The sequence below is a fragment of the Lontra canadensis genome, unplaced genomic scaffold (assembly GCF_010015895.1).
Source record: "Lontra canadensis isolate GAN:19392208 unplaced genomic scaffold, GSC_riverotter_1.0 scaffold17, whole genome shotgun sequence".
Taxonomy (NCBI): domain Eukaryota; kingdom Metazoa; phylum Chordata; class Mammalia; order Carnivora; family Mustelidae; genus Lontra; species Lontra canadensis.
Window position 1 is genome coordinate 24,084,421 of NW_022631011.1, and position 25,944 is coordinate 24,110,364.

The 25,944-nt window shown below is 39.3% G+C and overlaps 2 protein-coding genes across 2 annotated transcripts in view; both read right to left on the bottom strand.

Moving 5' to 3' along the window:
* Positions 1-25,944, bottom strand: part of COLEC12 (collectin subfamily member 12) — a 192,872-nt gene that overhangs the window by 117,673 nt on the left and 49,255 nt on the right. The window lies entirely within an intron of this gene.
* On the bottom strand, positions 4,551-5,118 carry PNO1 (partner of NOB1 homolog). Its single transcript, XM_032859441.1, is given in 4 exon segments — positions 4,551-4,697; positions 4,699-4,833; positions 4,836-4,898; positions 4,900-5,118. Coding segments are annotated over 4 exon segments (492 nt in total). The 5' UTR covers positions 5,047-5,118.

Here is a 25,944-nt window from a genome sequence, read left to right on the forward strand (position 1 = left end):
CTTAGCTCAGCTACTGAAAAACAGCGTTATCCCAGACAAGACACTTAACTTTTCTGGTTAGTCTGAGTTGACGAAGATCAGATGGAGAGACAAGAAGGACAAATTCAGCTATGCCCGCAATGCTAACAAAGACCATGTACGCAGAGCAACGTATATGGGTCCCTGCTCTTTCAATCGTTGAATGTGGGCCTCTGAGGAGGGGGAAAGTCCTCATTTAAAGCAGCAAGAATTACAGGTCACCCAATATACACAGGTGGAAGAGTTCTACATCTTGCCCCTGCGGACAGGGCTGTCCTTGGGTGACCTCCATAGGCTGATCCTTTTAGAGGTTTCTTCAGTGAATCCCTGGGGAGTGACTCTGGGATGCAGTGCTTTTGGAAGAAAGTGAAATTCTGTGTCTGGACTAAAAAGATGGAGGCTTATCTATATAATTACTAATCTCTAGAGGAAAAAGAACTTTCCTTATTCATACCTTTGAATCTGCCCAATCACTGGCACAGCTCATAACTAACCCTCAAATGTACACTGAACATAACTGAAGGCAAGTCCATTAACTAGTTAAATAATTCATGCAATAAACATTTATTGGACATCTTATCACATGCTTGGCATTATCCCAAATGAAGGAGAGGCCAAGCCTATCCCACCACATTCATGGGCAAGTGGGATGTGCTCTCTGGATTCCACTCTCCTCTCTGGCTGTCTTTGGGGAGGTACTCTTTACCCCCTTCAAAGTGCCTTTGGTGTTAAATTATCATGTTAAATTATCATCTTTTACAAAATGCACAATTCTGGGTGCATGGGTGGCTTAGTCGTTAAGCATCTGCCTTCAGCTCAGGTCGTGATCCTGGGTCCCAGCATCAAGTCCTGCAACGGTCTCCCAGGGAGCTTGCTTCTTCTTCTGCCTTTGCCTCCCTTTCTCTGTCTTTCACGAACAAATAAATTAAATCTTGTAAAAAATGCACAGTTCTACACAAACTGTTATTTGCCCTCATGGAATTCCTACTTAATGACATTTTCCCAATAAATATTGACTAAATGTTTGCCATGGGTTATGCCTTGTTCTATGTGTTGGATTAAAACAGAGAAACAGAGGAAGTCTTTGCTCCCATGGAGTTTATGTGCAATTTAGGATGCTCAACACTCTGTCTCAGAGTGTTGAGAGGAGACAGATGAAACTCAAAGAACCTTTTAAAAATACAACCAATTTGTAAAGAGAGAAGTAAAATTGTCTCTATTTGCAGATGCAATGATACCATATATAGAAAACCCTAAGGACTACACCAAAAAATGGTTATAAATAATCAACAACTTGAGTAGTTGCAGGATACAAAAATCAATATATAAAAATCAGCGACATTTCTATGCATTAACAATGAACTATCAGGAAAAAATTAAGAAAACAATCCCACTTAAAACTGCATTAAAAAATAAATAAAACAGGGACGCCTGAGTGGCTCAGCTGGTTGAGTGGCTGCCTTCGGCTCAGGTCATGATCCCAGCATCCTAAGATCGAGTCCCGCATCGGGCTCCTTGCTCAGCAGGAAGCCTGCTTCTCCCTCTGCCTCTGCCTGCCACTCTGTCTGCTTGTGCTCGCTCTCTCTGACAATAAATAAATAAATAAATAAATAAATAAATAAATAAAACAACCTAGGAATAAATCTAACCAAGGAGATGAAAGAGCTGTACACTGAAAACTATAAGACATTAATGAAAAACTGAAGATGACACCAATATATGGAAAGATGTTCTGTGTTCATGGATTTAAAGAACGTTAAAATGTCCACACTACCAAAGCAATCTACAGAGTCAATGCCATCCCCACCAAAGTTCCAATGGAATTTTCACAGAAATGGAGCAAGCAATACTAAAATCTGCATGGAGCCACAAAGACCCTGAAGAGCCAGAGCAATCTTGAGAAAGAAGAACAAAGCTGGAGGCACCATGCCCCCCGATTTCAAACTATGTTTTGAAGCCACAGTAATCAAAATTGTATGGTATTGGCATAAAAACAGCCACACTGATCAGTGGAACAGAATAGACAGCCTAGAAACAGACCCACGACCATATGGTCAACTTATGACAAAGGACAATAATAGTGTCTTCAATAAATGGCATTGGGAAAACCTGGACAGCCACATGCAAAAGAATGAAACCCTATCTTACACCATATACAAAAATAAACTCAAAATGGATTAAAGACTTGCATATGAGACCTGAAATCATAAGACCCCTAGAAGAAAACATAAGATGTAAGCTCATTGACATTGGTCTTAGCAATGATATTTTGGATTTGACATCAAAAGCAAAGGCAAGGAAAGTAAAAATGAATAAGTAGGATTACATAAAACTAAAAAGCTCCTGCACAGGAAAGGAAATCATCAACAAAATGAAAAGGAAACTACACAATGGGAGAAAATATTTTTAATTGGGATGGGTTTTTTTTTTTAATTGAATTGGATGAGTTTCTTGTGTATTTTGGATATTAGTCCTTTACTGGATATGTGGTTTGCAAACTTTATACCAGGAAACTTTAAAAATTAGAACTCTTGAATTTCAGAAATAAAATCTTAAAAAACCTAAGCAATACAAATTTATACATTTTATCTCTCTCCAGATCAAGTTAAATGATGGCAAAAAAAGGTTGATTTTCATATGATCCTGTGGTATCTCCCATTTTCAAAGAAAACAGAAATCAGAACTTTTTATTAAAAATAGTGCTTCAAAACAGTTTACTTCAAGTTACTCAGTGAGTAACTGACCAAATGGTCAGAACACATGCCATGATTGCTAAGTAATCTGTTATTATGGCTAAAAAAGTGACTGATTAGAAATTAAATACAGGGGCACCTGGGTGGCTCAGTGGGTTACGCCTCTGCCTTCAGCTCAGGTCATGATCTCAGGGTCCTGGGATCAAGCCCCGCATCAGGCTCTCTGCTTAGCAAGGAGCCTGCTTCCCCCACTCTCTCTCTGCCTGCCTCTCTACCTACTTGTGATCTCTGTTTGTCAAATAAATAAATAAAATCTTAAAAAAAAAAAGAAATTAAATCCAATTGATACATACAGCCATATGTCTGCTGGAGCTCATTTGAAAGAATTACTTTAAATAAAGTATTATTTCCCAAATGAGTCAGCATTGCATTTAATTAGGTAACTAAAGGCTCTATCTTTTTTTGAGTCTTAAATTAAAAATTATAAGCCAATATAATTTCGAACAATAGTAATTAAAACACTAAACTATATGTAAATATAATGGCTTTCCGTTAAGATTTCATTAACTTAAATGTTTTTCTCCTTTTGGATTAAATTACATCAGGCCAAAATGAACTCGCCCCCAAGCAAATTTTCTAAGGAACGAATATAACATTTACTAGGAAACACAAACACAGTAAAGGAATTTTTTTAAAGATATTTTTTAACCAGATGGAAGGCTTTTATTTTAAAAATGTAAAAGGTTATAAAAGCCCCCTTTTGGGGGGGCAATCATAATTTTTTTAACAGGCCAAAGTGAATATTCTTAACACACAAGTGTGACTTTTAATTCTTTAAAATGCAGTGGGGAGTAATTTTTCCCTAACAGTAAGAAGGAAAATCCCTCTGAGATTGTGAAGCTGTAGAATTTGAGACTAAAAATTTGCTAATATCAAGACACAGTTAACCATCTCTTTTGTGTGTTTGTGTTTTCTTAATGAAAGCTTTTTGTCTCCCCACTAGTAAGGATGCAGATTTCAAAGTAGCTAAACTACTGTTAGATCAATGTGTACCACACCAGACAACTTCTATACTTGGCTGATTTGATTGTGAGCAACACAAACAAACAAAGCTATTTTCTTACGCAATTCATTACTAACACAGGCTAGCTGAGAATCTGCACCAGAGAGAAAGGGAAGGTAGGACTGTGTGATGGTGTATGTCAACTTGAACATCTAATTCCAAGCTACGTGAATAATGAAATCACAGTGAAATACCAAGCCAGGAGAAGCCCTACAATCTGTGAGAGATCCCCTACCACCCCCATCTATCTAATCTAGCACCCTTTACTTGCTATTTTTTTTTTTTGTGAGATGATTTTTACCTACATTCCATAGACACGGCATGCTTATAAATTTATAAAAAGTTTTACATGTATAAATAAATTTATAAATTCATAAATGTCTATTTATACTAGAAGTTTCACTCCAGTAAGAGAATTATAAACTATGCAAATCTTTTATTTAAAACAATGCGAGGGGCGCCTGGCTGGCTCATTAGGTAGAGCATGTAACTCCTGAACGCAGAGTCCTGAGTTCAAGGCCCACACTGGGCGTGGAGCCTACTTTTTAAAAAAATGAGGTGATAAATTATAATTAATGTGTAAGTACAATAATGGCACTAAATTTAGATATGGAAATTCTCCAAGTTGCTGAGTGTGAAGAGTATCAAACCTTTCCTTTCTGTTGATGCTTCTGGCTGAGAATGGAAGGAGCGATGGAGGCTTGAAGTAATTGAAAAATTCTTCACCTGGTTTCTTGTGACCATGTGTGGAGGGCGACATCATTTTCTCTAGAGTCTCAAGGTAAAATGTCTCTGAATTGAAATGAGAATTGATCTGCTGCTCGGCTAACCATGGCTCGAATACTGCCAAAAATCTTTGATGGAGGATTTGCCAGGAAGAGGTTGCAAATGATGTTCTGGAAAGAGCCAAGATTGGGAACTTTTCACATCAGCCCAAACTATCCATGTCCGTTTCATGTTCTCTCTGGTGAGTTTGGTTGTTCCTCCTTTGCCAAGGATCCTTCCTATTGCCCTGGACACGGGGTCTCCCTTTACGGGCTTCACATCTGTAATTTTAAAAAAGACTCTAGAAAGAGGTCATTCAACCTAATGAGGGCAAGTGCATCCTCCACAGGAAGCCCCAAGAAGAAAGGCTTTCACAAAATCAGCTGCTTCTGTCAGAGTCCGAACATCCTTGGTTTCTTTACAGGTCCTCATTTCTACATTCCTCGATTTCAGGGTAAAGCGTATCTGAAGTCCCAAATGTTCTACGATGGGAGTAACTCTCTTCATTCAGTTCTCTTTTAATGGCATGTGGCTGCTGGCTGGAACTGGGATTTTCCCTGTTTCTTCTTGCTCACCCAGGAATCCAGGGCCAGGGGCCGTGGCAAAAAGGGCTTCACAGGCCAGGCCTCCACAGTGCCCACACAGCCCATGTCCCTACGTCCCCTGGCCCCAGACAGCCTACCTTTTTCCCCACTGGCCAGCTGGCCTGCTGGGTGAGCTGGGTGAAGCCATCCTCAGCCTGCTGCTCTGTGATTCCATCCCCTGGAATCTCCAGCCCACAAGTGCTTCCGGCCCTTATTGCTCTTACTTTAATTCACAGTTCTTATCACTGCCTGGCCTTACAGGTTTATTGTTTGTTCATTTGTTTTCTGTCTCTCCCAGTAGAATGTGAACTGCCTCAGGGTTGGCTGTTGTTTGCTCACTGCAGCATCCCCAGCTCCTAGAACAGGGCCTGGCACAAGGCAGTTGCTCAATAAATAAATCCTTTAGAGAACTACAGACTCTGGACCTAGATAACTCTGCTTATTAATTATCTCTATTTTGAAAACTTCTATTTTTCCAGAGCTCTTTCTTAATTACCTAATTATTTACTAATGAATATATTGTTTATAGCACATTTGAAAGATAATGTTCCTTTTTCAATTATATGTTACATTCAAAACTTACAGTGAATGGAAGATCTCTTAGGTTTTATTTGTACAGACAAAACTACTAAGAATATGAGTATATTAAGCTAAGTTTATTAATCCAAGTAAGCATATAAAAAGCAGAAACTTAAAGATTTTTTAAAATTTAAATTCAAAACTTCTTTAAATTAAAAAGATTTTAAATAGTCAACTTAAAATTATTTTGAACCTACCTCCATATCACTATGGAAAATGATTATCATACACAAATCTAACTAAAGAACTGAATACTCTAAAAGAGAGGGAAAACTTTTACTGCATAGTCACTGTTATGTGGAAGAATGTTTTTAGGACCCCAAATGGAGAACAAGTAATAAAACTAGTGTTCCTGACAAAACAAATATGCTTTGTTAACCCAAAGGGCCCAAATTTTAAAAATATAGAATGATCTCTTGATGATACCCTTCATCATCTTTGCACATTAATGGTTATCCACTTTGTACTTAAGTGGGTAGCAAAATATAGGAACCATGATTGCATTATGGGGCCTCTTATAGCTGGTCAACACATTTTATCTTGACTGGCCTACTGTGCATAATTTGGATCAGGTCCTTCCTACTTTCTATCTCATCTCATAACACACTGAAGATTCTTCAGGACAAGAATCATGCCTTATTCATGTTTATTTCATGAGGCACTTTGGAGAGTGCCTGACACACAGCTGGTGTTCAATAAAATCATAACGGAATGAATGGATGACCCATGGAATGTGGAGGAGGGAGGACAGAGGAAAGGAGCACCGAGGTATCTAGCTTGGGTAAGTCAACGAAAGTGGTTGGAACTCATGAGAAGTACATCGGGAACGAGCTAATGAGTCTGACTTTGGATGTGTTGAGTTTGACATCCTACCGCATATCTGGTTTGGAGATCTCCAGTAAGTAGCTGGGAAAACCAGGCCACAGCTCAGGAGAAGTACCAGGGCTCCTTCTCTCACATTCACCGATCCTTGGTTCCTTCCAACACACATTGGCAGCAGCAACAGCTGTAGTAGTGATAATGATGATGATGATAATTGCTAACACTTACTGAACCACTGCCATGTACCAGGCACTGTGCTATGAGTTTATATATATGATCTTATCTAACAATTAAAGAAAGTCAATGAGGAAGATACCAGTATTATCTAGGGAGGTTAAATAACTTGTCTGTGGTAGGTCACAAGCCTATACTCCTAATCATTTTACTAAAATCCAAACCAATCCAAGAAACCTTGAAGAGTGTAAGAGCCAGCCTTAACTCCAAACATGTATCTTTTCTATGTGTCCGTCTACACTCAGGTCTGAAAATGTTTCCCCAGTGAACCTGGACTTGACTATGTCCATTCACTAACCTCATTAATTTATTCATTCATTTACTAACAAATATTTGTTCAGTTCCAGATACTCTGTTAAGTGGTGGCATCTACATTAAAGCCAGTTAAACAATGTTTAAAGCCAGTAAAACAATGTTATCACTGGCAAAAATATAATAGTAATAATAGCAAGAGTTTACAAAATATAGCAAAAGAAGCAACAGAGTATGTGGACATTCCTACTACAAAGGGAGCGTGGTTTCAACTTCTAATCTGGCTACAAAACCTCATTTAACCTGGCTGGGTCTCCGTCCTTATATAAAAGTTAAGGGGTAAAATTACAGCCAGTTCTGCTATATTGCTACTTTGAAAATACAAACTCTTTCCAAACCATTTGATATATTAGAAAACAATTGGAGCATAACATGAATTTCACTTTTTTGCTAATACACAGTTTCTTCTGTGACAAACACTAAGCAAATGCAGAAAACGCCATCCAACTGAACTGAGCCATTCTGGAATACACAAAATGTGCATGTGCACACACATGCACACACACGTTAAGCACCTCCCCGCTACCTCAGTTCACCACGTGTTGTGAGCCACACCCATCCACATGTGATGTTATAACTTTCCATCTGATATCAGATAACCGTCCTTCCACCCCTTCACAAAAACTCACAAGCCACAACCCTTCCAGTACCAACCTCCAGGCAAACTCTTCAACATAAAGTGCCATGTTTACTGTTGTATTTATATATTTCTTAACATGTGTTTCTTTAACATATATAAAACTGTGCTAACCTTTTCATAGGACCTTATATTTTTTTAAAAAATATGTCAGTGGTAAGGTTTTTGAGGGTTGTGCCCCATGCCCCTTACCCCACTTTTCCCATTGGCCAGTGGTTTTTATCCCATGATTTTGTATAGTACGATGGTTTCTACAAAGGCGATATGTTGCATGATGGCAGAACTGACTATACTCAGATCATGCTCAAATTTAATGTCAGTTCTGCATAACTTCTTTATGTCATTCCTAATGTTTACCTCTGATAGTCCTTTTAAATCAATCTTAACATGCTGAATCACATCATAGGAGGCTGCAAATAAAAAGTAGCATTTGTTTAAGCCTGAACTTGCTTTTTTTTTTTTTTTCTATAAGGGAAAAAAGGACCAGGTCATATCATTTAAATGACCACATACTGTCCACTTTGCTACTCCCTTAGGGAAAATTCAGCACTTTAGAAAGTCTATCCCTTAAACAAACCATAAGAGACTCTTAATCATAGGAAATAAACCAAGGGTTGCTGGAGGGGAGGGGGTGAATGGATGGAGTAACTGGACATTGGATGGACCTTAAGGAGGGCACATGATGTAATGAGCAGTGGATATTCTATAAGAGTGACGAATCATTGACCTTGACCTCAGAAACCAATAATACATTATATGTTAATTAGTTGAATTTAATTTTTTTTTTAAATGGAAAGAAAGAAAGAAATGAAGGGAAAGGAAAGGGAAGGAAGGGAAGGGAAGGGAAGGGAAGGGAAGGCTGTCTCTTGGCTTCCTATACCAACCAAGGATGCTTGGGGGCTTTGCTGAAGGCAGGACTGGTATGGACTCAAGAAACCTAATATAGTCTGAAGGTTACTGGCATGTTCTATCAGTTTTTTTGGAGACTCCTGTGGTAACTAAACCCCTGGTTTCTTGCAAAATTCTGGCATCCCCGGGAGGACCTGAAGTCAGGTTACTTCTCAGCCCAGAAGACCATCAGCTGTAGCAGTCACCACTTACAGAAGACAACAGAAGACTTTAGAGGCCTGCTCTCATCATCCCCTCCTGAATCCGGGTCTGCCCTGTTTATTAAAAGGATGGAGAAGAGATTTGTCTGTGGCAGGTGGTAATCTTCTAAATCCAGTTATGAGAGAAAGAGAAGAAAGAAAGGTTAAGAACCCTGCAAAATCTACCACAAAAATCAAACTCACACCCCAAGAGGGAGTCATTACAGAAAATATATGAAGCCATCATCATGATTACTCTTACTATAACACTACTAAAATATTGTCCATAAATCATGAAGCCATTCTCATTGGCTGAGAAAAAGGAATAGGAATTATTAGAATATATGTTTTCCACTGACAATGCAAAACTATGAAAGAATGTGCCAACAACTGAAAAGTGGTTAAAGCATAGTATGAAAATGCAAGAAATAAAAGATACACAGTGCTTAAAATTGCAGATATTTAAACCAATAATAGCTGATAATGACCCAGAAAGATACATGGGGTACATGGGGTGTTCATGACAAATCCCCCTAATGGGGGCTGTTTTGCTTTCATCATCAACTTGGCACCAGATCTAGCTTGGGGTCTAAATTTCTATCCCCCATGTTTCTGTATTGTCAGAGCAGCCACATCTGGCCCACTCTTCCTCCACAAGGCCTCTCCTGGCCATGATCTCTCACAACGGGTCTTTGTCACGGTCCTGATCAGCTCAGGCTGTCACCACCACCTGCCAAGTGTGATACAACAGACTGTCAAAATCAAACCCCTATATCCGATACCTTCTCTCTCATCACGTTCCCACTCACACTGCCATCAAAATTATCATCCCAAAGCTGCTATTTGAAGTTTACTCTCTTTTGCAATCACACAATGGCTACCTTTTCCTTGGAGACCCCTGTAGATGGGTTTTGATGGCAACATCACCTTCACTGCACCCCACTTATCTGGTCTAAACCATTCTTTTCCTGCTTCAGCTCCCAACCTGGCCATCCCCACATCCCCCACATGAGCCCAAACACTTGCCATTCATGGAAGTGCGCTACACGGCCCCCTGCTCTAGGCCAGGGCTCATCCTCTCTGCTTCGCTCATAACGCGAGTCCAATCTTCTCTGCCTCTTATCTCACTGACTTCCCTGATTCTGACTAGCAGTTTTTGGGTGTTTATTTAGTACTTATTCCTGATACTTTAATCCTCTTATCCTTCCCTAGTTGAATTCTGAGTTTCTTAAAGATTGTAGCACCTAGCACCCTCTCTTGCACATAATGAACATGCTGTTAACACTCACTAAATGTAACTAAGCTGAATTTCTAATAGAGAAAGGATGAGAAGTTAAATTCATAGAAATGTATGTCTGACATATATTTGAAGTCTCTTGTTAATACATATCTTCTCCTGAATATCCAGAGGTATATAAAACACTCAGAATTTTGCCTGCTTGATAAATATCCTTCTGGATCTCTAAAATCCGAGTATTGCATTAGAATGAGTAAGCTGCTACACATAAGTTGAAGACACTCATTTGTTTTCCAAATGCAAAAAGTGTCAAAATACAATGTCTATTATTCTGATGGGTCAGGCTAAAGAATTTCCTGGAATTTTGCACTCTTGTTTCTGAGAACAACAGAAATTTGGACTGAAATCTAGACTCCTCAACTCCTCCTCCTAGAGAATGTCCAAAAAAGACTCTGTGTTTCTGGCAGTCATATATTCTTAGTAACTCTTTACCTCTCCCCTTGGTCTTCCATGTGTCTGTGTTGTCTCTGGAGAAAATTTAAGTCAGAATCTGTGACTAATGGGCATAGGATATCAACCAGACTATTGCTTCGAAACGAGCTCCAGCTAGCCCTCAAGTCTTTGTCATAACACTGCCTTTTGGTCAACTTACTGGACTGCGTGAAAGATGCCTACTTAGTGATGAAATTGTTGGTTAAATAGGCCCTGCTCTGCCAGGGACTAGCTAGAGAAAAGGGACTTATTTTGCATGTAACAAAGGAAAAAAAGACAAGGTGACTTTCCGGAACTTAGATCTGAGGCCCTCCACTCTAAATGTAGTTTGGTACAGACATAACACAGATCGCCTCTGTGTTCAGCTGGGATTTTCAGGCCTGACCACCAGCCTATCCAGGAGTCACCTGAATCAAAAAAGTTACAACCAGAGATAGCTCTCCCAATGAAGCACGTTATTTTGCTCTGAACAGCCACAGAAGAATTTTGTACCATTCTTTGATGATCTTACATGTGCTCATCTTTCCTCTACAAACAGACTGCTTGGTTCCTGAGCCCAAGGTCCATGCTTCGTTGTTTCATTTGTATTCCTCACATAGCTGCCTGAGCCATCAATGTCAAAATATCTAGTGCATGCTCATTAAATATCTTCAATTAATTGTGCTATAAAAAGTTGCACAGTACTTGTGTTTTTCAGAGATATCTAGCTCATACCTAGAAATGAGCACACATTTACATGACCCAGGAGCTTCAGAGACGAGGAGCAATTCTCTGAGAAGCATAAAATTGGAGAGGTTGAGGGCAGTGAAGGAAGGAAGGCAGTAGTCACGGAGGAGAAATTACAGAAATTAGAGGAGGCTCCTTTGCCCAAACCAGGGCCTCTCTTAGCAGGACTCTATATTTTCAGAGAACAGCCCCATTAAATATTGATGATTGGACTCTGAAAGGCCTAGAATTAAATTCCAATCCTGTTTTAATTTTATGGGCTGTGCAACATCAAGACCGAGGAAGAACATCTGGGCCACTGGGCCACATGCACGTGCTCACAGCTGGAAGAGATCAGAGATGACCCAAGTTAAATTAGCTTCAGGGTGGCCACCTGCACCGCATTTTCATTTCTCTAAAATTCTTTCCCCTGCCCATTTTGACCTGTCCCATGACTCTCTACTTACACCGAATTTTTTTTTTTTAAAGTCTATTTCCGTAGTCTCTTTTCTCTCAACCTCTCAAGTTGGTTTTCATTGCGCTGGTGGTGTGTGTGCACACACATGGAATGAGGAACTCGTAGTCATTTGTTCAGTTGATAGCTGGTGGAGTTATCTCTTTAGTATATTCCTATGCACAATTAGAAAGGACAGGAAATGACTCCAGGGCTAAAAGTTTTATTCTGATTCGGGTAAGTGGCTTGAGTCAACCCAGATGGTGATACTTCATGTCACAGCATGTGAGTTAAAAGAAAAGTCTTTGGAGAAATCATAGGAATGAAACAAGCTTGCATTGACTGAGCCCCTACCAGATGCCAGGCACTTTTTTAAGCTCTTTTTCATCTATTAATTCATTTAATGGACTGTTTGAGCTACAAAAGTGGGTAAAAAATAAATCTTTAATATTCCTCTGGCAACTAATAAAAAAGGCGAAGGAAAGCAGAATTTAAAGCTTTGACCTGTCATCCCAGAGCACACATATTTCTGAAGAAATATACTCTTTAGAAATTTATAGTCTACATACATATGTTACATGTATATAGTCGATTATAATTCAGCTTTGAACTCTTGGATATATTTTGAGTTCAACTTTTCAAAAAAATTATAAAAGGGGTAAGGTGACATATGTGCTAGATTGAAATGTAAAAGCCATATTCTTAAATAAATGTAAAAAAGAAATTAATTTGGCCACAGAGATACTGTTGGATCTAAAAAAGTGGACATGAGTGATTTCAGATGTTGTAAAGTCAGAGTGCCAGGATAAACCTCATTCTCTTACAACCCGGGCTGACAAATGAATTAATAATTTACTTCTCTTAATTCTTTTCTTCTAAGTTGATAGCTTTTAGCCTCGAATTTAAGGGGTACTTTATCATGGAGCTAAAATTCACTCTAAATTCTAAGATACCCAATATTTCTGCCAACTATTTATTATTTTTAAACATATTAAAATCTTGAGTGAACCTGTGTCATTTTAACTTTCAATACTTTGAAAATTTACACATCAAGTTGAGCTGTGCTTTATTAAGAAAGGAGACACAGTGAAAAATCCAAAATTCTCATTCCATAAAATCCCAAGCACCTGTCTTCTACAAACTTTCAATGAATCTCTCCGAATAGTCACAGAAAGAATAAAACAACAGACCTGAAGTTCAGGGGCAAGGCCATGATTATGGGAAGTTACAGAAGCAGCTGGCAGGGAAGAATAATAAATAAAGGAAGCAGGAATTATAATTTTGAGTAGGAACTGGCTGCCCTTAACATGCCTTGTCTATCTGGGAAACTTTTTCCAGATTCAACTCAAACTTCTCTACCTTCCTCTGATGGGGCCCTTGTTCTGAGGAATCAAGCGCACCTCACCATGCTTTGTATGTCCTTCTGCAATGGCACATTCCTTACTGTTCTCTAATTATTTGTTTCCATGTCTGCCTTTTCCCCAAAATCATGAACAACTTAAGAGATTTTTTATTTCCTTGATATGCACTTTCCATATGCTTATACCAACCAAAATGGTATCTCATCTTCAGTGCTTAATAGTATTTGTTGTATAAATGAATGAATGAATAAGTAAATGGATGGAAATTAAGTAATTTCCTGGTAATTAGGCCAGCAGGGGAGAGAAAACCCAGAGCACAGAGAAGAATCAGGCCCTAGTCGTCACAACAACTCAAATTTTCTAAGCCTCACGGTCTCCAGAGTATGAATATTTTTCATTTTTCCAATTTTATCGCTCTACCTCTACCTACCTACCTAACAATGTTTATAGAGATATAATCACATACCATCTCTTTGGAGAATAGCACATGCAGTAATAATAATTAGAAAATGATACATTTTAATAGACATCTACATTACATTTAAATAGAATTTTACGTAAAAGCATTTTCAATATGTTCATGCATTGGAATCTTCCAATGTTGTTGTTGTTGTTTTTTTTTTTTTTTTTTTGGACAGACAGAGATCACAAGTAGGAAGAGAGGCAGGCAGAGAGAGGAAGGGAAGCAGGCTTCCTGCTGAGCAGAGAGCCTGATGTGGGGCTTGATCCCAGGACCCTGGGATCATGACCTGAGCTGAAGGCAGAGGCTTTAACCCACTGAGCCACCCAGGCGCCCCCCAACGTTTCTTTGAGTTACATACCATAAAATTTTATCATCTCCTTTGTACATATCAGATACCTGAATCTTGGAAAGGTTAAACTACTCACAATTACAGAAAATTCTGGGAAATAGTGGGTTAGATCAAGTCAAACAGGCTCTACAGTGGGGCTGTAGAGTGCCACACATCAAAGTGCTATGCATACTTTAACAGAGTTATGCACATTGCACATCTCTGCAGAAGGCCAAGCTATGCAACTTTTCCTACACTAAGGGCATTTTTTCAAAGACCACCTTTGAAGAGTGAAGGACCAGACTTCAGGAAACAATGGACTTAATCATTTAGTGCTCACATGGAAGAATTCATCACAGCAGATAACACTGGGTATATAATGGTGAACAAAAAGCAGACACAGTCCTTGTTCTCTATAGTGAATAGACTATAGTTTAAGGCATTATGAGAATGAACATAGAAGACACTGTCCACAAGCCTACACTAACCAAAGGGGTGTCTAGACTACTTCAAGTTCATATTTTCCTTTTGCCAGTGAATGTGCACCAATAAAAACTCACTTTGGGACAAATAAGAATATTTTTATTTATGTAGTTGTAGCTAAACCCAACTTATCGGGAAACAAATAATGTCTTTTGATCTACATAATTGGACAAATGTTTAAATATCTCATCAGATTAAGAAGAGGAATTTCTTTCAGTCAATACATTTGAAAACCAGGGATGCTCCTTATCCAGATTTGTAAGAAGAAAATACATTAGGGGGTCGGAAGGACAGTTAATCCACAAACACTTATTGAACACCTACTTCGTATCAGGTACTGGGGATAAAGATGAACAAGACAAAAATCTCTCCCCTCAAGTTGTAGAGAGTCTATAGAACAGACAAGTGTAACAAACATTATTACTCGACACAAGAAATGCCATAATAAAAGAATGGAATGAGTGGCACTGGAGCACCAAAGAGGGGACCCCCAAATCTGTGGGAGGTGGGGAAGAGGCAGCAAAGGGACAAAGAAATGTAAAACAAATGTAAAACAAAAAACAACAACAACATTGGAAGATTCCAATGCATGAACATATTGAAAATGCTTTTACGTAAAATTCTATTTAAATGTAATGTAGATGTCTATTAAAATGTATCATTTTCTAATGAACTACTAGTGGTTAAATGTCTAGAATCTCTTCCAACATTATCATCCTGATTTCTGTTACCACTTCCTTCTCTTAAATGAAAGTTTCGTATCTAATAAAAAATATTGCCTCTGATGACCATCATTAGGAAATGGAAGTGTTACACACAGGGATTCTGAGCCTGTGTGCTGGTGTTGTACTCCTCAATGCTGGGAATGTCTAAGGAGTCAGTCAGAGAATGATACAAGGAGGGAGGAAGAGGTTACCAAATGTGAAATGTAGGCCGGCATTTCCTCTCCTCCATATTCATACTGGCTCAATGATTTTCCATCACCACAATATTTCCTACAGAGATGGATTATACATTCAAGTCTTCAATTATGACGTCTACACAGAGCACATCTGCAGCCTTGATTTATCTCCTGAGCTCAGGATGGATTAAATTCTTTGTGCTTATTTCTACTTGGAGACCTTACCATCACACCTCACCCTATTGACCTCAAACTAGGTAACAGCAACAGATTTCCTCACAAATGTTTCTGATTCCAATCTTTCCTTTCTTTTAGTCCATTTATACACTGCAACTAGGCTAATGCTCTTAAAACAGAGAGTGCAGTATGCCTTTCAATATGTGATAGCATCCAGACTTTCTAAGCTGACCTAAAACAACCTTCATGTCCCACTCAAGACAGGTCACTGGTATACTGGATAGGAGCAGAGGCAGGAAGCTTGCCTCTGGCACTTGACTGCCATGACCTTGGGCAAATAACAGCCTGGCAGGACTGAGTGAAAAACCCATGCCAATGTATGGCTCCAGCACATAGTTCCCCTGAACAAAGAAGGCTTACTAAGTTTTGTGTGTTCCTACTCTTTGTTCTTTGCATATCTTGCTTCTCCAATGTGAGTTCAAGTCTCCTCTTGCTTGTGAAAATTTCTCCAAGTACTCTGGCCCAAAGTGACTTCTGTTTTTTCCCAAACTCTTGGGATTTTCCTGCTAGCTCCTCCATAAAATCCTAGGCCATCTCTTGGAAAGCTAGAAGTGACTGCAAGAGTTCATTTGGTCCAGTCACCTGCTAGGAGGAGAGTCATCTCTTTTTACTGATGAACCAAGTCTGTTTCATGTATAATCTTGAGTATTTGCTAATGTTCTGTATGTGTGTTAATGTGGAATATATATACAGTATATGAAAAATACTCTCTATGTGCATAGTCTCTTTCCAACTACTGCATAAACTCTTCAAGAACAAATATTTCTCTAATTTTTCCTAGAGTATCTAAATAAAATATGTACTTAATGAGTATTTAACTGACTATAAGTATCTTCAGATTAGAGTTAAATTATTGATCGAAATCTCCAAATCTGGAAAAATGGAGGCTGCATCGATTTTTCATGACTGAAAGAAACCATAGGTCAAATCTGGAAGAAACTCAATTAGCTTGTATCCCACTTTCAAGTCTTTTGGTTAGTAAAATAAAACCACTCCTTTTATTTAAGTATCCTCTTGGGCCTTCTGTTGAAATGGTGGTTAAGAATAGTTGGCTCTGGAAGTGTGGCTCTCCTCAGGTTTTCATGGGAATGTGTGTCTGTTCGTGAAACCTGGGGTATTTTTGGCTCCAAATATGTGCTTGTGTTCCCTTATGCTAATGGTGCAGGGTGAGACAAGGAACCAATGGAAATGAAGCATGAGGCTGAAGCATAAGAATAGGATTAGAGAAGGCGAAGAAGAAAGGAGAGTACTCACCAAACTTTGTGCTCAAACATCCTTATCAGAAACAAAGTAATAAGAAAGTGTCCTTCAGTATATGTATTTTACTTATAAATTATATATACCCACTATGTCCATATCAAATAGTATTATAGCTTAAATGTCTTTTTCTTTTTTCAGATAAAAATCAAGCAAACATGTTTACACTACACTTTGGAGACCAATGGGGTAAAGTTTAGACTCCTTAGCTAAGAGCTGGTCCAGTGCAAAGGCTGTGGTGGGTGAAAATGCTGACATAATTGAAATAATATGCCATGTGCACAGCTAATAAAGCCATGTTCCCACTTCAGCTTCAGCTGTCCTTCTAGAGCACTCTCTGTGCAAAGAGCCTCAGGACTGCCCTGGCCCACATCCACTTCAGCTCCAGCCATCCCACCATGGCAGCCTCTACATGGTGTGCGCCACCAAACCCCAGCCCACACCAGCCATAGTTCCAGCCAGCCAGCCAAATTCACCAAGTACACAATGTCTACATAAGGGCTAACCATACACAAGACCATCCCTTCAAGTTTAGAAGTAGCCGTCCTGCCTAAATCATACACACACACACATAGAAAGTCAGGCAAAATGGGGAAACAGAGGATTATGCTCCAAAAGAAAGAATAAGACAAAAACCTGAGAAAAAGAACTAAATGAAATAGAGATAAGCAATACGCCTGATAAAGACTTTGAAGTTATGATCACAAAGATACTCACCAGGCTGGAGAGAAGAGTAGAAGAACTTAGTGAGAACTTCAACAAACGGAAAACATTTAAAAAATAATAACAAAGCCACCCAGATAGAAGACATGAGCCCATATTTACACTGCAGTTAAACATAAAACATCAGTAGTAGTCTTGATATAAAATTAATTTCTTTTTGAGGCATGATATTCCCAGAAGTGGTTTGCAGTTCTGACACTCTCAACTTTTTCTAGAGTAACATTTTTTTGGTTGTTTCTTTGCACTGTTTGGTTTGGTTTGGTTGGGGGAAGCAGGAGATGGGATAGAGCAGAGAAAGAAAAGGCTAAAATAGAAGTATAGGTATGAAAAACAAGAAAATTAACCTCCAATGTAAAAACAACTTTTATTTGAAAAATTACATATCTCTATGTAAATGAGATAGACGTATGCTATTTCCACATTGCCTTAAAGCAAGAAATTTCAAGTTGTCATAAACAATATCCTGAAATCATCTCACTGGGTCTCATACACACGGCAACTGCAGTTCTCTAAGCTGTACACAAGATCTGACAGCAGAGAACACACACACAGTGTTTTTCTCCGTCTTGGAAAATACTTTCTCTTTGATCTCTTATGTTTTACTTTGTCCATTTAAGCTATTTTTACTCATTAAGATACTTTTTCTTGCATATTACTTTAAAACAGAGGTCAAATATGACTCACTGCCCTCTCCTTATGACAGTCATGGTTTGTTTCTTCCAGCTGAAAATGTTTTTCCCACATGGTGTTTGCCTTCAGAGGGGAATATATAATAAAGTCATCAAACCTGACCGAGCCAACAATTTTCACATGGAGAACAGAACACCGGGGAATGCGCACCAGAGAGTGCATGAACACGCACTTGTTCTTCCAAATGGCACCAAGGGTGCCTGAGCAGATCCCAGCCAGTGCGGGATTCAGAGCACCCTGGAATAAACATTACCAGCTTCTCCTAGGTTAAAGCTACCTTTTCTCAGCCTTGCTCCTTTTAGCTTGCTGATGTTGTCTATATTGTAATGTAAGCTCTTGTTCATCTGAATGCCAATTATTCACCTTTGTGAAAGTTCTGATAGGGATGGACTGACATTTAACTTTTTTTTTTTAACAGAATAGTTTGGTTGAGATATTATCACATACCATATAATTCACTCATTTCAAGAGTTCACGGGGTTTTAGTATATTTCAGAGTTGTGCAACTATCATTGTAAGCAACTTGAGGACATTTTCATCACCCCAGAAAGAAACCAAATACCCCCCAACTGTCCTCCAGCTCCTGTGCCCAGCCTGCTCTTAACAACCACTCTACTTTGTTGTTATAGATTTGCCAGTTCTTACATTTCATATGAATAGGATCGTTTTGTGTAGGATTTCTTTTGTTGAGCATAATATATTCAAGGTTCATCTATGGTGAAGCACCTACCACTATTTCCTTTTAATAATGGAATGATATTCCATTTTATGGATTATACTACATTTTATTTATCCATTTATCAGTTGATAACATTTGAGTTGTTTCTACTTTTTGGCTACTGTGAATAATGCTACTATATACATTTGTGTGCAAGTTTTATGTGGACATGTTTTAATATCTAAGAGTGGAACTGCTGGGCAACATGAAAACTTTATGTCCAATCTCTTTTTTCCTTTGTTTGTTTGTTTGTTTGTTTCAGGAGTAGAATTTAATGATTCATCACTTGCATCTAACACCCACTGCTGGGGCACCTGGGTGGCTCAGTGGGTTAAGGCTCTGCCTTCGGCTCAGGTTATGATCCCGGTGTCCTGGGATCAAGCCCCGCATCGGGCTCTCTGCTTGGTGGGGAGCCTGCTTCCTCCTCTCTCTCTGCCTGTCTCTCTGCCTACTTGTGATCTCTGTCAAATAAATGAATAAAATCTTCAAAAAAAAAAAAAGAAAAGAAAAATTAACACCCACTGCTCATCACAAGTGTCCTCCTTAATGCTCATCACCCATTTAACCCATCCCCCCACCCCTCCGCCCCTCTAGCAACCCTCAGGTTGGCCTCTACAGTTAAAGAGTTTGTTTTATGGTTTGCCTCCCTCTTTTTGTTTTTCCCCCTATGCTCTTCTGTTTCAAAAACATTATGTCCACTCTTCTGAAGAACTGTCAGATTATTCTGACATTTATCTTTTATCCATGCAAATATGTTTTTTTTTATTTTATTTATTTGACACAGAGAGAGAGAGAGAGCACAAGCAGGCAGAGAGGCAGGCGGAGGGGGGTGGAAAGCAGGCTCTCCACTGAGCAGAGAGCCCAAGTCGGGGCTCGATCTCAGGACCCTGAGACCATGACCTGAGCCAAAGGCAGAGGCTTAACTCACTGAGCTACCCAGGAGCCTCTATGTAAACAAGTTTTGTAAATGAATTCAAATGTGAAATGCAGGGGCGCCTGGGTGGCTCATTTGGTTGAGCGACTGCCTTCAGCTCAGGTCATGATCCTGGCTGGAGTCCTGGGATCCAGTCCCACATCAGGCTCCCAGCTCCATGGGGAGTCTGCTTCTCCCTCTGACCTCCCCTCTCATGCTCTCTCATTCTGTCTCCCTTTCTCTCTCAAATAAATAAATAAAATCTGTAAAAAAAAAAAAAGTGTTAAGTGCAAAATGAAAAAAGGAACATTCTGTTGCTTTTATAAAATAATTTCCAAACCTTTCAACACTATAGGATTACTTGCATGAAATATTTACTGTGTTAATTGCAAATTATTTTCTTATTAGAGCAAGTACATTGATCTTAACATATATTGCAACATTTTGCCAGCCATTCATTTGTATTATTAAGCACCTTTAAAAACAATCAAAAGCCATTTATTTCATTCACATTTTCCATGTCTCCCTAATCATTATGAATTATTTTACCCATTTGTCTTCAGAATATAAGGGCCTGGAATGCATAACCACATTAATGGGCTTCTGAAAATAAAGAATGCATTCATCTTTGACAGTTTGCCTGGAATGATATTTACGACATTCATAGTTTTTTTTTTTTAAGATTTATTTATTCATTAAAAGATTTTATTTGTTTATTTGACAGAGATCACAAGTAGGCAGAGAGGCAGGCATAGAGAGAGAGGGAGAAGCAGGCTCCCTGCCAAGCAGAGAGCCCAATATGGGGCTCGATCCCAGGACCCTGAGACCACGACCTGAGCTGAAGGCAGAGGCCCAACCCACTGAGCCACCCGGGTGCCCCAAGAGTCGTTCATTTATTTTAGAGATCTTATTTATTCATTTGACAAAGACAGAGAGCACAAGCAGGGGGAGCAGCAGGCAGAGGGAGGAGGAGGAGCAGGGAACATGAGGTAGAGCTGGATCCCAGGACCCTGGGATCATGACCCAAGCTGAAGGCAGATGCTTAACCAAATGAGCCACCCAGATACCCCTTGATTTATTTATTTATTTTAGAGACAGAGAGAGGGAGCAACGACATAGAGAGAAAGTGGGCATGCACAGAGAGGCAGGGGCAGGGGGAGAATGATAGAATCTCAAGCAGACTCCCCGCTGAGTGGGGAACCTACTGCAGGGCTTGATTCCAAGACCCTGAAACATAACCTGAGCCAAAATCAAGAGTCAGATGCTCACCTGACTGAGCCACCCAAGCACCCCCATAGTTATTCTTTTATTATTTTTTTTCATTGTATTGGTTTTTCTTGATTTTTAAAAAGATTTTATTTATTTACTTATTCGACAGAGAGGTTGAGAGAGAGCACACAAATAAGCAGGGGAGCAGACAGAGGGAGAGGGAGAAGTGGGCTCCTCAGGGAGCAGGGAGCCCAATACTGGGCTTGATCCCAGGATCCTGGGATCATGACCTAAGCCAAAGGCAGACACTTAACCAACTGAGCCACCCAGGCACCCTTATAGTTATTCTTTTTTTTTTTTTTTAAGATTTTATTTATTTATTTGACAGACAGAGATCACAAGTAGGCAGAGAGGCAGGCAGAGAGAGGAGGAAGCAGGCTCCCTGCTGAGCAGAGAGCCTGACTCAGGGCTCGATCCCAGGACCCTGAGATCATGACCTGAGCCGAAGGCAAAGGCTTTAACCCACTGAGCCACCCAGGCGCCCCCCTCATAGTTATTCTTGATTGTACTGGTTTATCTTCTCATATTCAAGATGCTAACTCTTTATGGGCCCTTCTAGTTCATGTGACTCGATGACGTGACTTCCTCCTGGGAATTACATGGGCTTAAAACATATGAAAACATGTTGAATCCCTCCTTTTGAAAGACTGTTCATGCTGTGCAGATAACACATGCATTCAGGCTTTCTCCTTAGCTTATGGCCTTTGTTAACCAACAAAAATTATATCTTTTAGTAAATCCTCTTTTTCTATTCATAAGTTGGGATCAGCCACAGTTATACCATCTAAGAGATATTTGTATCAGTGGCACCTTCCCACATGGGGACAGACCCTACTCCTCTGAGTAGGATCTGACTTCATCAGAGGGCAATCAGGTCTCCCCTTAACTCTCTATGGGGCAGCATGAACCTTCTCCATTTCTCATGGAGGTAGAGGCAAAGTAGAGTAGCCTACCATTTCTGGAAATTCACCCATAGTTCTTGCCTGGCATGCTGAATGGAGGCCACCCAGTCTGTCTTCTTGAATAGAATTTCATGACTTCGCCAGACCAAGTGAAACAGATCCACCACAGCAGCACTCCAGGAAAAACAGCAGAGCGTAACCTCAGCATGCTGTGTCTGGTGTACTGCTCTCGATGACCACTGTCAAAAGTAGGAGGGGATAACCCCAGCTTCTCTTCTCTTCTCTAAGTCTATCTGATAACATTACAAAGAAGCAGTTTCTAGTCCTTGGATCCTTTACTAATAGGTAGTAAACATACAGGGGACAACTATAAATGCAGGTCCTGTCATCTCTGGTTTTATTAAATATAAAGCTACTCATCATTTTCCCCCTCTAGCAAAATACAACAATAATAGAATCATATGGGAAGAAAAACTCTAACCTTGATTTTTCATAATTATCAAGTATCTTAGAACTCTCTTTAAAATATGCCAATAGTCAGGGTGTCTAGGTGGTGGCTCAGTCTGTTAAGTTTCTGACCCTTCATCTCAGCTCAGGTCTCCAACTCAGAGTGGTGAGTTCAAGCCCCACATTCGGCATGGAGCCTACTTAAACAAAAACAAAACAAAACAAAAACAACAGTCAAGGTAAATGGTAATGGGACAGCATGGAAATCTGACTTTGGGGAACAGTACGCATGAAATTATGTATCTAAAAAGTTCAAAGCGGAATGCAGCACTACTCTAACTGAAAAACAGTAATTCTGCTGCTTTCGAATACCCAAGTGGTGGCCACAGAGTATCTTTCTCTAAGGCCTGTCTGGATGGATGCCTTTTGTCTCTTTTAAAAGTATTACTTTGTAGAGCAATCTTTATTTTAACCACTTTGTCATCATCATGGGATAAACACAATAGAGTTTCCCAAATGAATCTGGGAGGTTGGGGTTGTCTAGATAAAACATGACTGACTGTTTGGCAAACAATTGCTCACAAAGGGCCTGATCCTGTAATCTTTGTGTTGGCAGAACACTGCTGTAGTATAATTCGGTTTGGCAAACCTTGTATAAAAATAGGACTCTTGACTTAAGATACAGTGTAAACAGGCTGACTTCCTAAAACCCTCAATGGGTATGTGGTGAATGAATACTTGGGCGCAGACTCTTCTTTGTAAAACCAAATTTACTTGAAAGGTAAGTTTTCTCTGCTCTCTGTTTTTCATGATATGTGGGCAGCCCAACCCCCACACCCTCTACCAAACACTTCACAGTCATTGTCCAAATTCCTGTAGCATCCAAAGGGGAGATGGTATTCAACTACTGAGGGACTCTCAATAATATGAGATGTCTGTGAGGCTAACTGCATTGTCCATGACTAAAAATATGCATAAATTAGAACAATTAAGTAAATGAAAATGATTAATAAAAATTCGTGGGGAGGAATCTTTTTAACTGATTCTATTTCCATTATACAAGTACCAACGTCCTTTCTGACTTAGATGTAAAAGGTTTAAAAAATTACTGTACTCTACATAAACTTAATGAAAATAAAGCACTGCCTTTTGTTACAGTGTACAAAGGAATAAATTCTATGGTTTCTTTTAAAAGTAATTTTCATTGAAGGACTATTGTATACTGAGTATATGCACAAATAATAAAAAGAATTGGTGGCTAGATATACAAAACAAGGTCATTTTTCTGATCCCACAGAAATGGCACCTGGGATGGGAAGAAAATAAATACTGTTTACTTGAATTCATGCCTTTCATTGAAATCATACTGAAGACTATATACAGCTAACCTGTGAATAATGCAGAGTTAGGGACACTGACCTGCCACACAGTAAAAAATCTGCATATAATTTTTGACCCCACGAAGACTTAACTACTTGGCCAGAAGCCTTATAGATAACATAAACAGTTGATTATCACTATCATGTATGTTTCATGTACTATATGCTGTATTCTCATAATAAAGGAAGCTAGAGAAAAGAAAAATGTTCAGAAAATCATAAGAGAAAATTCATTTATAGTGCTATACTATAAAAAAATCTGTGTGTCAGTGGACCCACGCAGTGTAAACCCATGTTGTTCAAGGAGCAACTGTATTAACATTTCCTTAAAAAATATAGAACATATATCTTCTTGAAAACAATGATTATCCCTTGGGCATGGAGTGTTACAACAGATTTCTACATTCAAAAACATACATTTCTAAATGCATAAAAAAAAAACCGCTGTGAGTTAAAAAATAACTCTGGTGTGAGAGATTTTCTTTGAGGCTGGGTTGAGGAAAATATGTTGTTCTCACTGTTGTTTACAGTCTAAATAGAGAAACATCAAATGTATCAGAACTTGTCTTGAAGGAGACCTGCAGGGTCTTGGAGACCCAGAAGTACTATTAGCTGCCTTATGGACCACCATAACGAAGCTTCCTCAACAAACTCACACAGGGGTTCCTGTATTGAGACGCTTTTCTAGAATGTGGGTAAAATCATTATGCAGTCATGGAGAGGCACCCCTCAGATGTCCCCTCAAGATAGAACCTGCTATGACCACCAGCCATTGCACCTTTGGGATCTGCAACAGTGTTCCTGCTGAGGCCACCATGCTGTAGGTCTGCTTTCAGTCAAGGACCAAGCACAGCAGGGACACTAGATCAAGGCTGCTTCCCGACACGGAACACTTCTAACAGGCAGCCTCTGCTCTCAGGCTTCCCATCAGTTTGGCTGAGGCCCTTTCTACCTGCACTGTAGTCTGAGGCCTCTACCCAATCCTTCCTTCCTCCTCTCTTCTCACAGGGGTCAGACCTGTATAGTCTGAAGGCTCTCTCTGGTTACTTTGGCTTCCTCACTCCATTATCCTTCACAGACATTTCTGCTAATCAACGTCTCACACTTTTCATTCTGTCTTGGTGTCTGCCTTCCAGAAGACTCAAACAAATCTGGACATCTCCGGCCCCAACTTACATTCTAGTGGGGAAAATGGGATGCTGAGCTAGCCCTGGGATACCGGTAGCATACACATAGATCTTTAGATGAGAATGTCTGGGCCACGTTATCCAAACACTGTGTGTTCTCCCGCTCAGACCTGGCTTCCCCTCTCTACTCTAAAGCAGTTCATAGAACCTCGATATGAACTCTGGTTTAGTTATAGCCAGGAAATGTTCTTCTCTTTAAAAAAAATTATATCCCTAGAAATTACATAACATTTTGAAAATAATATTGCTATTGATAATATTACTAAAAAACTTTCATTATTTCTTATGATTTAAAAAACTTTCACTTGAGTTTCATTTTTCTCTTTTTATTCTCATGTCAAGTATGTATGCTGGGTAAATCATTTATTAATAAAATATTTAGGACACTTGGGTGGCTCAGTCAGTTAAGTGTCTGACTCTTGATTTTGGCTCAGGTCATGATCTCAGGACTGTGGGACTGAGCCCTGCACTGGGCTCTATGCTAGGAGTGGAGTCTGCTTGAGATTCTCTCCCTCTGCCTTACCTCCCTCTCTTAAAAAAAAAAAATATGAAAAGAAAAGAAAAAAGAATATTTAATGAATAAAAAATAGACACAGATTGCCTTCACTTGCAGGAAACATTTATATTACTTACAGGGACAATGTTGACACCGAACAAAATATTAATTAAATTATAAGAACTTTCTCTTCTTTTCATTGTGACAAAACACACATAAAAGCTACCATCTTAACCTTACTTTGAATACAGTTCAGTCGTGTTAAGTACATTCATATTGTTGTTCAACCAATTTCCAGAACTCTTTTCATCTTGCAAAACTGAAACTCTGAACCCGTTAAACAGCAACTGCCCACTGCCCCCTCTCCCCAACCCCGAGAAACCATCATTCTCCTTTTTGTCTCTGCGATTCTGACTATCACAGGGTAACTCTCATATAAGTGACATCATGCAGTAGTCATCCTTTTGTGACTGGCTTATTTCATTTAGCATAATATTCTCAAGGTTC